Source organism: Theropithecus gelada, chromosome 7a, assembly GCF_003255815.1.
Source record: "Theropithecus gelada isolate Dixy chromosome 7a, Tgel_1.0, whole genome shotgun sequence".
Lineage (NCBI taxonomy): Eukaryota > Metazoa > Chordata > Mammalia > Primates > Cercopithecidae > Theropithecus > Theropithecus gelada.
The window spans coordinates 8,804,821-8,823,959 of NC_037674.1; the positions used below are offsets into that span (position 1 = coordinate 8,804,821).

General features: G+C 39.6%; 1 protein-coding gene across 2 annotated transcripts in view; it reads left to right on the forward strand.

Moving 5' to 3' along the window:
• Window positions 1-19,139, forward strand: part of RYR3 (ryanodine receptor 3) — a 584,152-nt gene that overhangs the window by 256,674 nt on the left and 308,339 nt on the right. For both annotated transcript variants that reach the window (XM_025390215.1, XM_025390216.1), the window contains exons 11-12: window positions 6,767-6,940; window positions 10,943-11,064. In XM_025390215.1, the coding sequence (XP_025246000.1) occupies window positions 6,767-6,940; window positions 10,943-11,064 (296 nt within the window). The remainder of the gene's footprint in view (window positions 1-6,766; window positions 6,941-10,942; window positions 11,065-19,139) is intronic.

Here is a 19,139-nt window from a genome sequence, read left to right on the forward strand (position 1 = left end):
TAATAGTGGGAGGAAATAAACAAAATGCTGCATTCGAGTTCAATAGGTCATTTTGATTTTTTCATTGATGATGATGTTTCGTTTTTACCATAGGACAAACAAGAGCTTACACGATCACAGTATTCCCTTTGACTCTTAGAAGAAGATTCGGTATTTGTCCACAGTCGTCTTTTTCCCATACGAAGTCTGTTAACAATATGAGCTTCAGAAATATGAACCTGTAGAATAGAGTTCAGAGTCCTTAATTTTTGCTCTCATCTCTTTCTGGATTCCAGCATTCTGCTTGCTGTGTCGTGCCCCTTTACTAGAAAGCCAATCCCTTCCTCATTACCCCTCACTCCTCTCTACCCTGGCTGCACTCATGCCATGTAGAAATTCTTGTATAAAACCATCCCTTACTCCCCTGGTAGAGTTGTTTTTTCTTCCAAACTGCAATTGTACGCTGAATATAGACCATACTTTGTTGTGCTTGTTGATTTATATGTATAACTCTTAAAATCTCTATGAACCTAAAGCCATTTTCTTTTTTTCTTTTTTCTTTTTTCTTTTTTTTTTTTTTTTTTGAGACGGAGTCTCTCTCTGTCGCCCAGGCTGAAGTGCAATGGCACCATCTCAGCTCACTGCAAGCTCCGCCTCTCGGGTTCACGCCATTCTCCTGCCTCAGCCTCCCGAGTAGCTGGGACTACAAGCACCCACCACCACGCCTGGCTAATTTTTAATATTTTTTTTTTAGTAGATATGGGGTTTCACTGTGTTAGTCAGGATGGTTTCGATCTCCTGACCTCGTGATCCACCCATCTCGGCCTCCCACAGTGCTGGGATTACAGGTGTAAGCCACCGTGCCTGGCCTTTAATAGTATATGTTTTCAACTTTTTCTTCATATTAACCTTTAAGCAACTAAACTATTGGTACAATTAATTACTTAACTGTGCTGCTGGTAATGGTAACCATTCAGATAATTCTGTTCAAATGAATTATACCTGGCTTTGGAATTGTACCTGCTTTTGGATTATGTTCTATTGCTTACAACTATGTGGCTTTGAGCAAGTTGCTCAAACTCTGCAAGCCTCAGTGTTATCATCTATAAAGCAGGATAATAAAAGCCATAGGGCTATTGACAGATTTAGAGAAAATGTAAAGTGTCATGTATGATACATACCACTTTGTAGGTCCTTGGTAAATTCACGTGATGGTGTTTTCATTGTAAAGTACTTAGCACAATACCTAGTTTGAACCAGGCACTGGGCAACTATTGGTTCTAGTTTCTTTCTTTATTATTTATTTATTTGTTTGTTTGTTTATTTTGAGACAGAGTCTCACTCTGTTGCCAGGCTGGAGTGCAGTGGCACGATCTTGGCTCACCACAACCTCCAACTCTCTGGTTCAAGCAATTCTCCTGTCTCGGCTTCCTGAGTAGCTGGAATTACAGGCATGCACCAACACACCCAGCTAATTTTTGTGTTTTTAGTAGAAACGGGGTTTCTACTAAATGGCTGGGATGATCTTGATCTCCTGACCTCATGATCCACCCACCTCTGCCTCCCAGAGTGCTGGGATTACAGATGTGAGCCACCATACCTGGCCTAGTTCTAGCTCCTTTCTTCATCCTTCCAGGAATATTAAACTAATCTTAGCAACTTGATCATCTCCAGGCAAACATTTAATATTCCAGGAATATTAAACCAATCATAGCAACTTGATCATCTCAGCCAAATACTAATATGACAATTATGATGTGGTCATGAGCATTTCCTTAATAAGGTGTCAGTGGAGGCAGAGGATAATGATTACTGCCCTTCAACACATATTAGGCCAGATAACCTCTTCCTTCTTAGGATCAGCTTATCATCTAACATAAACAAGGTTGATGCAAATAAACAGATATAGATTGAATGTCTGCAGAACAGTAAAACAATAACAAATGATTTGCAACCAGTTTTAAGCAGAGCATTGTATGAAATACAAAGACAAAGAAATCCCGGTTTTACACCTTTGGCATTTTCAGTCTGCCAGGGGGCAGCTAATATCCCAACAACAATACCTGTTTTTAAAATGTAGATTTTATTATTCAGGTGTGATGAAGCCGACAAATCAGGAGACAATCAGCATTGGAAAAGAACACTCGTTTGACTCCATTCCCAAGAGGAATGGACACGCCATACCACACAGGGCCACACAGAGAAGCACCATCCTCCAGGAGGAAGAGAGAGTGAGGGGAAGCTGGGGGAAAGAGCCTTTTCGTGGTTTCCATAGAAAGAGATGGGCTAGGCAGGATAAATAGGCTTAGGGTTGGCTACTTTGAATAATTTCAGCAGCCTCTGGAGCATGGGAGTTGCTATTGGTTGTCTGGTACCAGCCCTGGGGAGATTAGGCTACGGGAATGGGGGTCCAGAAGGTAAAGGAGGAGGTTGCCTTTATGGGCTTTGGATTGGTTTGCATATAAAAGGTGTGCTCCCGGATGAGTGCTTTACCATTTTTAGGAATTGGCTAGCCCTGGAAGGACAGTCCCTGCAGGGTCCACAAAACCATGAGATCAGAGAATGTGTACAGGTATCCTCCGGCTTTGGCTAAGTAGAGAAGGCTTGATGGATGAGATGTTGTGCTGTGTTCCTTTATGTGATCATCAGTCAGGTGCAGCCGTGTGAGGAGATGCAGGAGAGGCTTAGGAAAACAAAGTTTATTATACTCACAGGTCCTAGCAACAGGAGACGTGCCACGCCACGCAGGGTCACATAGGAAAGCACCAGCTTTGGTCAGGAGGCAGACAAGGGGCATAAGCAAGGTGACAACCTTTGCTACCACTTTTGTTGGGGTTTCCATGGTTAAGGCAAGGCAGGGCTGGGTAAACAGTTTGGGATTTGCTAGTTTGAGTAATTTCAGGGGACTCTAAGCTATAGAGGTGGTCCCTATCTACCTAGTACCTGGCCTTGGGAAGGCAGAGGAATATTGCCTCCTGGAATGTGTGAGCCAGCTAGAGGACGTCTGTTTGTGAATTGATTAGATTGCATATCAAAGGCGTGCAGCTGAGCCCTTTGCTATCTCTAACCAGAAAGGCAGTCTCTCCCCAGCCAGAAAGTTTTAAAAATACCGAAATACCAGTTTAGCAGTTTAGCAGGTTTTTATAAAGTTAAACATATACTCTCCAGTGACCCAGTAATTCTACTCCTAGACATTTACCCAAGGGGAATGAAAAAGTTATGTTCATAAAAAGCCTGTACCTGAATGTTCATAGCAGCTTTCTTCATAATTACCAAAAAGTGAAAGTAAACCAAATGTCCTCTGTTGAATGGATTAAAAGCCTGTGGTATATCCATGCCATGGAATACCACTGAGTAATAAAACAGAACAGACTACTGGTATACATACTAAATGGATAAATCTTAAACAGATTATGCTAAGTGAAAGAAGTCAGAATCAAAAAGCTGTATATATTATTGTGTTCCTGTGACAGTTTAGAAAAGGCAATGCCACGGGAACAGAAAACAGATCACTGGTTGCCCAGGAGAGAGGAGAGCTGACTTCAAAGGGAGAACTTGGGGGACTCTTTTGGGATGATGAAACTACTCTGTATTTGTCTAAAGGGGTTGCAATATGACTTACGCACTTGTCAAAACTGGTAGAACTGTACACCAGTGAAAGCAAATTTTACTGTCTTAATTTTTTAGCAATAAAAAATTAAAAACAAAACAAACAAACAAAAATATATCGAAATACCACAATATACAGAAGATATGAAATATAAACAATACAGATGTAGAGATGCCAAGATGAAGCAGGGGAATTCCAAACAGAAAGTATAATGTCAGTAAAGGCCCAAAGAAGGGGAATATTTGGCACATGAATATAAGTACTCTTAGTCCAATTTGGTTAGAGCATTTGGGGTATAAGAACTTTAGAGATAACAATTGTATTCCATAGAAACCTGGGAGTTATTGAAAGAGAATGATTGGATTAGCTCTATTTTTTAGAACGTTTCCATTTCTAGCAGTAGGGTGGCTGCAGCTGGGGCCATATTCAGGTAAAAACAGAAGGGAGCATTAGTTCATACTCAAGTCAAAAGAAAATCACCAATGTGCTGTCAATAAAATCAAGCCTCTCCATCACCTAGCTCTTTAATTTCCTTTACTGATTTATCATTACTGTTTAAGGTTGAATTGGGTTGTTTTTCATATGGATTTTGTCTCTAGATCTTCGTTTGTTGCCGCCGTTCTATTAAATTAGAAGTGGCCACTGCAGCGACTACCATAGAATTTGGAAGCCGATGCTGTTTTGTAAAACAAAGACACAGAAACACTCCTTTCTGTACAGAATCATGATTCGTTTATTTCAGTGACTCCAGAAAAACAGATCTTTTTTTTTTTTTTTTTGCAAAGCCATGTTTAAGTGAAAGGCAAGAAAGTAATGAAGTTACCATATTCACTGATAGTTGGGTAATATGAATTGTTTTAATCAGGAGCTATTAGAAATCAATGTAATTATTCATATTTAACAGTTGTGGTGTGCATAATTTTAACCCCTGCATTGGCTACGGTTAGAGAACAGACTAGAGATGAGAATTTTGGCATCTTTTCAGTTCTGTTACTGGCTCGAGTGTCTCTAGAGCTGTGAATATTGCTGCAGTGAAAATCAAGTATCCATTGTTTTATAGAATAAATGCATTCTTGATGAATTACCTGTAAAGAAAATCCCAATATATCAAATACTATTATCCTATTAGCTAATGTTACAAAATCAGAAATATATTTTTCTGGCAATAATCTTTTTGCAAAAGAAAAATTCATGCTTATCCTTGGATGTTATCTTGCTGCTTGAAAAAGTAAAGAAGTCATATTTAATAATCCAGCCAATGTTTCAACACACACATTTAAAAGAAAAAGAAATTTCTTGTACTAATATTGCTCCAAGTGATCCTTTAAATGTTGTGCGAAATAATGAAAGCTTGAAGGAAAATAAGAGCTGAAATGAAAAATAAACGTAAAAGAAAAAATTGCTCAGCTATTCTCTCAGTATATGTCCATTAAGTAATTGATAGGTGTTGAATTTTCTGTTATAAATCCAAAATTAATTGAAATTTGGCCTGTGCCCTTGATTTTTTTCATAGCCTGACAAAAAGAAAATGTTGTATAAAGAAACCCATTTTACATGATGATGTGCTAAGTGCCCAGTAGAGCAGTGAGACTGTGCTGGGGAAGAAGAGCAGGAGAGACTGACTCTGCCTTTACAGAGGTAACCTCTGAGCAGGGTTTTGAAGGGTGAGGAGTAGTTTAGAGTAGGAGAAGAGCACAGACTCTGGAGCTGGACTTCCTGTCATTACTTCCGGAATGATCTTGGGCAAATTTACCTCCTTCATTTTCTCATCTGTAAAACTGGAATGGCATTTGTAGCTACATCAGAGGCCACTATGGAGAGTTAATACGTGTAAAGAACGTAGAATAGTATATTGAGTGTGGTAATGACTCAATACATGTGCTGCTGTTTGTTCCACTATTAAGAAGGAGAAAAATTTGGAGGCCGAGGTGGTGGATTGCTTGAGCCCCGGTGTTCAAGATCAGCCTGGGCAACATGGGGAAACCCTGTCTCTGCAGAAAGCAAAACCATAAATAAACAAATAAATAAATGAACAAACAAAAGATTAGCTAGGTGTAGTGGCCTGCACCTGTAGTCCTAGCTACTCAGGAGGGTAAGGTGGCAGGATCACCTGATCCTGGCGGCAGAGGTTACAGTGAGCCAAGATTGTACCACTGTACTCCAGCCTGGGTGACGGAGTGAGACTCTGGGCTCAAAAAGAAAAAAAAGAGAGAGAGAGAGAGAGAGATGGGAGGGAGGGAGGCAGGGAGAGGGAGAGACAGAGAGAAAAACGTTTTTGCAAACAGGTAACAGCCATTTTTTATTCTGTAAAAGTTCAAATTGCTTCCTCTTTAATGGCTTTTACAAATGAGCAATTTAATGCAAGATGTAGAAAAGAAATGGAAATAGGGTATAACCATTCAGAATAGAACCACGGAGGCCCTGATTGATGAGGAGGGGAAGAAGTTACCATGCATCAGAGGGCTACCTCATGACACGCTATTGTGACAGGTACTTCAGATTGTCACTGTGTTGTTACCTGATGCACAGGAAGTCCCTTTTCCACACTGGAGAATAGGCAGTGAAACAGTGACAGCTGAAGAATGAAACCGCTTGACTACAACACACCACTGAGGAGGCCCTAAGAGACTGATACACAAATTACTACCTTAGCTTAAGCCATGTTAGTAACCCCTGTCTACTCAAAGGGTCTCCTTTCTCTGCAGATTTTTATAAGAAATTTTTATATGAAATCAATAGATAGGATGAAAGCCTCTGAGTGAGTGCTTTGTGACAGGTAACCATTACAATTATGGAAGATGTCACTTGCTGGAAATAAGTTAATTGGCTAGTAACGGGTTACTTATTAAGGTATATAAATCAGGATGAGGAAAGTAGAAAATATAATGAAGAATTACACAAAATCAGAACAGAAGAGAGGGCTTACTAGGTGCCCCCTTTACCCGTGGATTTAAATAATCACTAAAGTAACCAGAACTTGAAAGCCATTGATTTTACAATTAACAAGAGATAAGGGAAGCAAGTCTTTCTGAAATCCTGGCTTGGACAGGCACATCGTGATTATTTTGGTAACCAGTTGCCTGGCTTACAAATTTCTCACAGGTGATTCGTTCTGTATATTGAGCTTCTAATTTAATCAGTAATGCCTATGTTTGTTTCTGTTTGTGTATGAATTAGGAACTCAAGGAGAAATTAGATTCCAGTCACAAGCGAGACATAGAAGGCATGGGAGTTCCAGAAATCAAGTATGGAGATTCTGTCTGCTTTGTACAGCATATAGCCAGTGGTCTGTGGGTGACCTACAAAGCACAAGATGCCAAAACTTCCCGCCTGGGACCTCTGAAAAGAAAGGTGAGAGTCAGAATGTCTGTCTACAGTTGTTTTACCCTGAGTTGGAAGCAACTAGGCAATAGAAGTGATTCTGAGAATCAGGTGGATGTGATTGTGATTTACTTCTTACTATTCAGAAGAGTTATTTTGTGATAGATTGTACACAGTTTCTTCCATACTTCAGCCTAATGTGGATACTTTGACCCCATATTCAATGGGGGAAAAAACCAAATACACAGAAAATCTGTAAGGAGGAGATGGTGTGCTTAATGCACTCTGAAACCCTATCTAAGTGGCTTTTGGTGATTTGCTGTCTTGGGATTATCCACATCATTGCTCCCTTCATTTCAGTGGATAATTGAGTTATTGTGCAGTTTTCATAAAAGACTAAATAGATCTCTACAGAGAAAACGCAGATTGCATAATAACAAGCCCACAGGAACCCACTGGCAGAAAGAAGAGATGTTGTGGAATGACAGTATCCACAGACTGTATCTTGATTTGAGTGGTGCATCACAGCCTGCTCCAGTGAGAAAAACTAGCTTGGGTACATGCAGCATCTTTTCACCAGAAAGTTAATTGCCATAACAGTGTTTCTTTTGGTGGGAACCAAGTAATGGATGTCAAAGATGTGATGCTTTTATCCCTGAAAAACCCTTATAAAATATGGGTTTAAATAGTCAACTAGTCCCAGAATAAGGTGCTGGAAGGTACTGTGCTCTGTAGTTGAGGTATAGCAGCCTAAGGTAGTCATGATGAAGAGTTTTCCAGAATGCAGGTTATGGTAAGAAAGGATGTTGAGAATGAACATAAGGTAATATCTTAATTTTGTGTAAGGCAACACAGACTAGGAAGATATCTAGAAAAGGGGAAATGAAGTGATCAAGAGGGGATAGAAAATACAATAAATAAGAGGCCACATAATCTGGCTTGTATGAGACCAACCCTTCCTCTGAAAACAGCTGCACAGGCTGGATACAGTACCTTCAAAAAAAATGGAAGGTTTCAATAACCAAGCCAGCCAAAACATACGCACAAAATATTGCACACAGAATGTAAGTGCACTGAGGTGAGCCCACCTTCGTCTTTGTTTTCCCCCTCAGCACATTTGCTGATTTGCAGAACTAGGGAATGGGATCTTGCATTAGCTCAATTGTGCTAAAGAGTCAGATTAGACATAGGTTCAGCCAAGGCTTCTGGAACTCAAGGGTCCAAGAGTCCAGAGTAGAGAGAACTGCAAAAACATGTGCCTAAAATTCTACATGCGGTTTCCTCTAGAATCCTAAGCTGACCGTGGATGGGGTGTGAAGCCAAAATAGTAAACGCAAAACTGCTGTGATCATGAAGAGCAAAGCAGAGATGTTGACATTATGACAGTACTAGGGATATACAAGTCAGGGTTCAGGGAGTGACAAGTTGGAATGACCCTGGGAAATACAGTAGGCTTTCAGTTGATCTTCAGAAGAGCTACACCCCGGGAATGAGGGCTACACGCTGGAAATAAGAACAAATGGAAAATAAATGCCAAAAACTCATCCTCTACTCTTACCAGCCTATCAGAAGAAAATTCAGTCCTCTGTAGAGTACAGTAATACCGTCTAAAGCCTCTACAGTTTTTGAGACCTACTAAGGCATTGGTAGCATTTAAATAAAGTAGAATTTGTGGATCTTGGCTGTAACTCTGTGTGGCAGGGACACACTCCAAGGACTCTGCAAATGTGGAGAGATCTCATTTCGCATTGTTGACTTATTGTACCTGTCCATGCCTTTCTCTTCTAGGACCATAGCCCGCACATTCATTTAACTGTTAGAATGTATGTGTGAATTGGGGAGGTGCTTTTATGAACTCTCTCCAGCTGGTGCGATAGTGCTCAGCCCTCGACAGGGCGACGCTGCTTCTTTTCCTAGGAAGCATGTTAAGTGCGCTCTCTAAAAATACAAAGGATGTCTGAATCTGTGCCATGTTTTATGAAATGAACAAAACAGTAATCAACAGAAACCAATCAAGCACAAACACAATGAAACACCTGATGAGTAGCCACTTTAAAGCACCCTCTTTCCTATTCCCACCTTAGGCTTCTTCTCCCTGCTCTTCAGTTGTAAGATTTCTCCAAGAGAAAGAAGGACCTTAGGAACTGGGCTGCTGAGATCAGTAGGGTTCATAATAACAACATTCTAGCAACTGCATCTCCCCCCAGTTCTCATTACTTTCTCATTTGGCTGGCCAGTTTAAAGGTGTTATCTGAACAAGCAAAACCTAAGAATTTTGGTCTTTAAGGACCAGAAATCTGGGACCCAGGCCAAAGTAAACGTAGTGGCAATGTATTACTAAACCCAAATGCAGCATTGCTAACCAGTTGCTGAGGTGTTCTGACAAAGGAATATTTTCTAACAGTTAGTGATTCCAATGGTAACAGTGTCCTTTGCCAATGCTCACACTGCAGTATACAGATGGGATGCAAAGTCTTGTTTCAAAAATGAACAAGCCTGAATTCTAATTCATCATATCAGGAAGTACCTTCAAAATAATAAAAAGCAAGGAAAAGATTTTTCACATGGAAAGGAAAATAAGTTGCTTCTTTAAGCTGAAAATGAGAGAGGCCAACAATCTTTATTCTATAGATACTTTCTAGAGCCACACGTTTTGTCCGTGTTGACATGTAGACTTCCAGGATCTACACATTGTCTGTCTTTGCTTACTTCCATCAAGAGGAAACCATGTCAAGGAACTTGGATCAGGATTTGACCTCGACTTGAACCAGGATGAAATTGTCTCACTTAACACACTTGATCTTTTTTTTTTGTCGTTGTTGTTGCTTTTTTTTTTGGAAACGGAGTCTCGCTCTGTCGCCCAGGCTGGAGTGCAGTGGCCGGATCTCAGCTTACTGCAAGCTCCGCCTCCCGGGTTTACACCATTCTCCTGCCTCAGCCTCCCGAGTAGCTGGGACTACAGGCGTGTGCCACCACTCCTGGCTAATTTTTTGTATTTTTTAGTAGAGACGGGGTTTCACCGTGTTAGCCAGGATGGTCTTGATCTCCTGACCTTGTGATCCGCCCGTCTCGGCCTCCCAAAGTGCTGGGATTACAGGCTTGAGCCACCGCGCCTGGCCCACTTGATCGTTTTAAGGGAAAAAGCCACTGACCTCCACATAAAAAGTGGGTAGCCCCTCCCAAAAAAATTGTGTCATGGTGTCCTTAGTGACAAGTACATATGCTTAGCTTCCAGATAACTGGTCTAACATCAGTACTATACTGCCTCTGATAATAAACACTCATTGAGCACCTATTAGATTCTAGGTACCATGCCAGTTGATGACATGTAAATCATTGAATCCTGCAAACAACCCTCTAAGATAAGTCCGTTTGCAGATGGTGAAATCCAAAGCAAATGGGGGTTAAGTAACTTGCCCAAGGTCACACAGCTGGTAAGTGGCATAGCAGGACTAGACAAAGGTCTGCTGATATCAGAACCCATGCTTTCAAATTGGCTCTCTAGCCTCCAAGAGAAGCCAGCTACCACCTTGAACTGCTTTCCCCAGCCCTACAGTTAACTAACTCAGTGTAGTTGGCCTTCAGTCGAGAAACCAAGCCTGATCCCAGTACAGGGTTTTGCTTTACCTTGTCTTTTTCTTCAATTCATCTCTGGAGGAAGAGACTTTGAACACAGTGACTGTTCCCATTTCCAAGGGTAAGATTCCATGTTCATTTTAAGAGAAAAATCGATTATGAGATATGTTGTCACCCTTTCAAATCTAGGCCTGAGGAATGTGTCATAACTCATACCACGGTGGCACATAAAATTTCATTTTCATCAAAGCACTGTGTCTAAGGAATGATGCACATGTCACTAACAGGGCATATGGGTGCAATAACTTTGCTAATGTCCCATTCTCAAAATGGATGCAGGGGAGCTTATTTGGAGAAAGGAATAAGAGGGATGAGGGAAATACTGTGGGAAATGTTGACTGCCCATATGTGGAATAATTGTAACCTTAGAGCTTCTGTCCCTTGCCACGTGGGTAGGTCATACTCCATCAGGAAGGCCACATGGATGATGGATTAACACTGCAGAGATGCCAGCGTGAGGAGTCCCAGGCTGCTCGGATCATCCGGAACACTACAGCCTTATTCAGCCAGTTTGTCAGGTATGTTAGCTCCTTTCCTCCTCTACCTGGTGAGTTTGACTCTGTGGCCTTCCAACACCACCACCCACCTCTTTTTGATATTGTGAATGTTTTCAGGAAATAATGATACACCAGCAAAGAGTTTTACCATCAAGAGCTTGAGGCTGAAACAGATTTCCTACACAGGTGAACTCCTACTAGCTTCACCCTTTGCTCAACAAATGCCCAAGCTCCATTAGTTATTCAGATTGGAGGGATGAATATCCAAGATCTTTGCATGACAATTAAGTGAAAAGAGCTGGAGTGCATTGGTCCATTTTATATTTGTGTGTAAAGAGAAAAACAGCAAAGAGGAACTGATACACTCCCCATGTATTATGTAGGAAGGGTTTCTCCATCATTCAGAATTGCTGCTATGGTTTGGATCAAAGTAGCTTTGCACTGGAAGCCTTGGGTTACCCAACTGTGGCTGTGGCTTAAATGAGAAAATTAACTGAACTGCCTGCTTGGATCATAATCCCTCCAGTCTAAATAATGCTTCCAAAACAGAACTCTGTGGATTGTTTTCACCAATTACCATGAGAAATTGATTCTGTTGTAAACTGTGCAGTGTTCCAAGATCATTCTTCTCTTGTAGGAAAATCTCTCGAAAGCCAAGGGGTATAAATTACATGTGTGAATTTGCATGAAATGAGAACTTTGTTTTAGATCTTGACTTTTCTTGCTGTTGAAAGACTGCAGTCCAAGGGATGTGTATTAGGAAACAGGCTGGGCTGCCGCTGCAGTTCAGAGTAAGCTTTTACTTCTTGTTTAGGTAATAATATAAAGTAGGTAGGTGGTTTAAGGAAAATAGGTGGCCTAGCTACGGGGGCTCAGGTTCCTTCCATCTTGCTGTTCTGACATCTCCCAAGATTCTTAAAGTGCATCCCTGGACCAGAGCATCAGCATCACTTGCAAACTGGTTAAAAAATGCAGATTCTCAGGTTTTACCTCAAACCCACTGAATCAGATACCCTCAGAATAAGATCCAGCAACTCATAGTGTTATAGGCCCTCCAGGTGATGCTGATGCATACTAAAGTTTAAACATGACTGCCCTACAATAGAGATCTTAACCTTGGCCACATGCTAGATTTATCTGGGGAGGTTTTAATACCCTGATGCCCAGGCTACATCTTAAACCAATTGCATCAGAATCTGCAGATGTTGGATCCAAATGCCGGTATTTTACTGAAGCTCCCTAGGTGATTCCGACATCAGCCTCAGTTGAGAACTGCTATCCTGGGATGTTTTTCCATTCACATGGTCAAAATGTCCAGAACAGATAAATCTACGAGGAAAAAAGCAGAGGCAGAAGTAGGAAGAGTTACCTTCTTTCTACCTAGAAGTAGAGAGAAGTAGAAAGAGGCAGAAGCTGGGGTGTCTTGGGGGAAAGGGAGAGTGATTGCTACTGTGCAAAGCTTTCTGGAGAGCTGATGAAAACGTTCTGAAACTGATCATGGCAAAGGTTGCACAACTCTGAATATTCCCAAAGCTACTGAACCTTTGAATTGTACCCTTTAAATGGGTGATCATATGATATGTGAACTGTATTTCAATTAAGTTGTTATTTTAAAAAGTCAGTGGGAGTTATGTGCCTGACAATGGGGAAATTATTTTTAAACATCTCTATTGAGGTAGAATTTACATATTACAAAATTCATCCTTTTAAATGTACAGTTCCATGAGATTTTGTTTGTTTTTTGTTTGAGATAGGGTCTCACTGCAGCCTTTCCGCCATCTGAGCTCAAGCAATCCTCCCACCTTAGCCTCCTGAGTAGCTGTGACCACGCATAAATACCATCACACCAATATTTTTTTAATTTTTTGTAGAGATGGCGTCTCACTATATTGCCCAGGCTGGTCTCAAATTGCTGGGCACAAGGGATCCTCTCACCTCAGCCTCCCAAAATGTTGGCATTATAGGCATGAACCAGCATCCCTGGCCAATTCAGTCAACTTTCATATATTTATTTGCAGAGCCTTACAACCATCACTGCAGTTCAGTTTTAGAACGTTTCCATCCCTCCAAAAATATCTCCTCATTGCAGTTTATTCTAGTTGCCACCTACAGCCCTAGGCAACCACTAATCTGCTTTCTGTCTCAATTTAATACATTAATAAATCATGAAATATGTTGTCTTTTGAATCTGGCCTTTTCACTTGGCATTATATTTTTGAAGCTTATTATTTTGTTTCTTCACTTATTTATTGCTGCAGAGTGTTCTGTGTGTGTGTGTGTGTGCATGTGTGTGTGTGTAGAGGGAGAGTTCTATATAGATAGAGATGCACATATATCACATTTTACTCATTTAGTTGATGAACAGTTGATAGTTTCCATTTTGATTACTAAGAATAATGTTTTTTGGATATTAGTGTAAAAGTTTTCAGATATGGTTTCTGTTTCTCTTGGGTAAATAGGAGTGAAATTGTTGAGTCATATATAAATTTGTATAACGTTTTGATATATTTTTATTGTGGTAAAATATATATCACATCCAACTTATCATTTTAGCCATATTTTAGTGTCATCACCACTATCCATCTCCACAGTTTTTAATCATCCCAAACTGAAACTCTGTATTTATTAAACGAGACTCCCTATTCTCCTCTCCCTCAGCCCCTTATAACTTCTACTGACTCTTTGCTTCTATGAATTTAGCTATTCTCAGTACCTCATATAAGTGGAGGCACATAGTATTTGTCCTTTTGCGTCTGGCTTATCTCACTTAGCAAAATATCTTCAAGGCTTGTCCATGTTGTAACACGTAACATGATTTCATTCCTTTTTAAGGTTGAATAATATTCCATTGTATATAAATACCATGTTTTATTTATTCAATTGGGTATGTTTAACTTTATAAGAAACTGAAAAATCTGTTTTCCAGACATTTCTCTTAGAAATGTCTGAAGTTTCTTTTCATTACATCTTTTCCTCCATTTGTTACTATCTGACTTTTTGATTGTAGCCATACTAGTAGCTATGATACTAGTAGATATTATCGTGGTGGTTTTAGTTTGAATTTCCAGAATGAATAATGATACTGGACATCTTATCATGTGCTTATTAGCCATTCATGTATCTTCTTTGGTAAAATGTAATTAAGCATTTTGCCTTTTCAAATTGGGTCATTTGTCTTAAAATTAAAATTTGAGAGTTGTTTGTATCTTCTGATTATGAGTTTTCTGCCATATTTATGATTTGCACATATTTTCTCTTGGTCTTTGGCTTTTCTTCTCATTTTTTTAAAATGGTGTCTTTTGAAGCACAAATGTTTTATTTTTGATTAAGTTCAATTTAACATATTTATGGATTGTGCTTTTGGTGTCATACCTGAGAACTCTCTACTCAAATCATCATGATTTTCTCCTCTGTGTTTTTCTAAAAGTTTCAGAATTTTAGCGTTTACATTTAGGTCTGTGATCCATTTTGAGTCTATTTCTGTGCATAGTATGAGGTAAACGTTTCAATTAATATTTTTGTATGTGGCCATATGGATATCAGATTTCTCCGTGCACGGTTTTCTGGAAAGACAACATTTCCCCATCAAGTTGCCTTGGCACTTTTGTCAAAAGCCAAGTGATCATAAATGTAAGAGTTTCTTTGTGGGCCCTTAGTTCTGTTTCATTGATCTGTATGCCTGTCATTATTCAAAAATAACACTGTCTTAATTAATGTACCTATAGTAAGTATTGAAATAATGTAGAGTGAATGCTCCAATTTTGTACTTCTTTTCAAAATTATTTTGGTGCTTCTGGGTCCTTTGTATTCCCATGTGAATTTAAGGGTGAGTTTATTTTTGTCCGAAAAAATTCTGCTGGAATTCTCATAGGTATTAAATTGAATCTAGAGATCTGTTTTGGAGGACTGTTAGCCTCATAATATTAAGTCTTCCAATCTACAAACATAGTATGTCTATTTATTCTTCTTTAATTATTTTCAGGAAGATACTGTGGTTTTTATTATATAAGTCTTGCACTTCTTTTATGAAATATATTCCTATGTATTTGATTCTTTTTGGTGCTACTACAAAGAGAATCATTTTTTGATTTCATTTCAGATTATTTTCTGCTGGTACATAGAAATTAAGTTTTAGAAATATTGGACTTATGTCACTGACCTAACTGAAATTATTTATTCAGTGGGCTTTTTGGAGAGCAGGTGGATTCTTTAGAATTTTTTACATACAGGATTATGTCCTCTGTGAATAAAAAGATATTTATTTTTTTCTTTCCTATAGGGATGCCCTCTATTTATTTTTCTTACATGATTGCACTGGCTAGAATATCCACTACAATGTGGAATAAAAGTGATGTGAACAGACATTCTTGTCTTGTTCCTGATCTAGGGTGGGGGTGGGGAGAGGGCAGGAAACATCAGTTTTTGACCATTAAGTGTGGTTTTGACTGTAGGATTTTTGTAGATGCCCTTCATCAGGTAGAGGAAGTTCCCTTCTATTCCTAGTTTGTTGAGAGCTTTTATCTGGAATGAGCATTAGATTTGATCAAAAGCTTTTTCTTGGTCTATCGATATGAACATATAGTTTTGTCCTTTGTTAATATGGTTTATTACATTAACTGGTGGGAAATCAGATATTGGTGTTTCTGTTACTGTTGAATTGTTATCTTCTACTTCAATTCCATCAGTTTTTGCTTCACATATTTTGGTTTCTGTTAGGTGCTTATATGTTTATAACAGATGTATATTTCTGATAAATTTGCCCTTTTGTAATTTTAAACTCTTTTCTTTTTTTCTCTATGAACATTTTTGTCTTAAGTCTATTTAATAGAGCCATTCTAGGTGTCTTATGTGCAGATAATGTTTTTTGTTTGTATGGCATGTTGTCGTCAGTCCTTGTACTTTTAACCTATTTGTGTCCTTGAATATAAAGTATGTCCCTTGTAGACAACATATATTTGATTTTAAAAAATAGTCTGACAATCTCTCCCTTTCATTGGTATGCCTAATCCATTTATAAGTAATGTAATTATTTAGATAACTGGATTTATGTCTGCCACTTTGCTATTTATTTCTTATGTCTCTTTTATTTATTTATTTTTTGGTCCTCTGTTCCTCCCTTACTACCTTTTTTCGTGTTAAATATTCTCTAGTGTAACATTTTAATTATTTTGGGTTTTTAAAAATACTTTTTTGAGGAGTTCTTTTTTCTTTTTCTTTTTCTTTTTTTTTTTCTTTTTTTTTTTTTTTTTTTTGAGACGGAGTCTCACTCTGTCGCCCAGGCTGGAGTGCAGTGGCGCAATGTCGGCTCACTGCAAGCTCCACCTCCCGGGTTCACGCCATTCTCCTGCCTCAGCCTCCCAAGTAGCTGGAACTACAGGTGCCCGCCACCATGCCTGGCTAATTTTTTGTTTTTTGGTAGAGACGGGGTTTCACCGTGTTAGCCAGGATGGTCTTGATCTCCTGACCTCGTGATCCGCCCGCCTTGGCCCCCCAAAGTGGTGCGATTACAGGCGTGAGCCACTGCCCGGCCGAGGAGTTATTTTCTTAGTGGTTGCTCTAGGGAATTTAATATATATTTAACTTGAAATAATGCACTTCAAATTAATACTAACTTAACAAATAAAGCAACTTTGCATTAACATTTTTCCATTCTTTGCCTACTCCTTTGTGATAATATTGCCACTTGTATTACATCTTCATAAGTTATAAGCTCAGCAACATGGTTTTATAATTATTTTATGGAGTTTTTTTAAATCAATTACAGGAACAAAAGAGAAAGATATGTATTTTTATATTGCTTCCAGTATTTACCTGCATAGTTACCTTTACCAGTGTTCTTTATTTCTTTGCGTGAATTCTAGTTACTGTTTGGTGTCATTTCTTTCAGCCTGAGAGACTTCCGTTAGTATTTCTTACAAGACAAGCCTGTGACCATTTGCTGATGGACCTGTGTGTGTGGCTGGATTTTGTTTTCTGCTTGTGTGGGAAGCAATAGATAGCTAGGGTCCTCTCCAGTTTTTCCTGAGCATGTGTGTGGCCTTGCACATTGCCTACTCTGCCCTATCAGAGCTGTTTCGCCATGAGGCAGTGGGGGGAGGGACATGGAAGCATCAACAGGCTGAAACACTGAAATTAAAAAAAAAGAAATTAAAAAAAGAAATTAAAAAAATATATGTATAAATACACACACATACATACACACACACACACACATACATATATAGACACACTGGGCTGGGTGCCGTGGCTCGCTCCTGTAATCCCAGCACTTTGGGAGGCCAAGGCACGTGGATCACCTGAGGTCGGGGTTTGGAGACCAGCCTGACCAACATGGAGAAACCCGTCTTTAATAAAGATACAAAAATAGGCCAGGTACAGTGGCTCAGGCTTGTAATCTCAGCACTTTGGGAGGCTGACGGGCGGATCACATGGTTAGGAGATCGAGACCATCTTGGCTAACACGGTGAAACCCAGTCTCTACTAAAAAATTCAAAAAATTAGCCAGGCATGGTGGCGGCACCTGTAGTCCCAGCTACTCAGGAGGCTGAGGCAGGAGAATGGTATGAACCTAGGAGGTGGAGCTTGCAGTGAGCCGAGAGCATGCCACTGCACTCCAGCCTGGGCGACAGAGCAACACTCCATCTCAAAAAAACAAAAAACAAAAATAGCCGGTCATAGTGGCACATGCCTGTAATCCCAGCTACTCAGGAGGCTGAGGCAGGAGAATCACTTGAACCCAAGAGGTGGAGGTTGCAGTGGGCCAAGATCGCGCCATAGCACTCCAACCTGGGCAACAGTAGTGAAACTCCATCTCAAACAATAAAATAAAAATAAAATAAATATTTGATTTTTTGTATGCCTTTAGTCAATTTCCAGAGTCCAGAGATTGTTGTTTTGAACGGTTTTGTCCAATTTTATTATTATTTTGTGAGAGAAAGGATTTACTGATCTCTTTACTCAGCTATTAGGTCCCACCCTCAAGAGGAAAATTCTTGATTCTTCCAGGCACAGGATATTTTAGAAAAAGAGGACTAATGAAAAAATATCAATGCTGAGGGGGTGTGGGCTGCGAAAGTTATAGTATATTTGGATTTTTTAATAGCTAGGCAGTAAAGGAGAAAAAAACATTTTGGAAGTAGATTCTTCTTCCCCATCTCTTTTGAGAAACCAACTTTGTATGCTGTGTGCACACGGAAACCAGGAGGGGGGGGGGTGGTCTTCTGGGAGCACATTAAGGCTAAGGGAATAGGGAAGGAACAAGAAAGAAAAATGAAGAAGAGGTTAAAGTTTCATCATGCTATCTCATCATCCTCTGTAGAGTTGCTGGGAACTGTCCAGTAGAATGAACAGTGTGATCGATTAAGGAGTCTGAAAAACTCTGCCGAGGAAAAGATACTGTCAGCTGTCCTCTAAGTTTAACCTTAGAAGAGAGACAACAAATAAATCATTATGTTATGATAAATATTCAGAATCACCTGGGATCTCACTTGAATTTAATAAAAGAATTCATTGGCAAAGGCCCAAGAATGTAGTGGGACAGGCTATAGGGAGTTGAAGAAGGTGGGGAGGGATAGGTGCCAGTTGTAGTTATTTCTGAGTTGAGGCTCTGACTTATCTCTGGACATTGGGCTTTTCTCTCTGAGGTTCTTCTAGAGTAGAATATGAACACCATGATGCTTTCCAGAAGTAATGTCTGTTTTCACCATTGCTTCCCATGCCAAGCATGTGATATGTCTTATTTTTTGAGGAAGGAATGAATCTTCCCTAGACTAGTAGAGGACTATAATATTCATGTTTCTTCAAGGGACAAGATGAAGTAGTCCAGCAATGAGAGCCCAACAGACAAAAAATTAGACCTGGCAATCAAAGAATGCACCTTTCCTATTTTCCAGGTGCTAAATAGAAGCATAAGAGGCCTAGCAGCAACCCAAATATCACACTGATAATAGCAGTGGCAAAGCTGAGACCTGAAATGTCCAACTCCCTGTATGGTGCCTATGCTGCCTCAGTGAGCTACAAAAAATGTCTATAAACCTCTTGCTGTCATCTTTTCCAATCATATAAAGAATTATTCTTGACCAGCCTCAGTGTCTCTA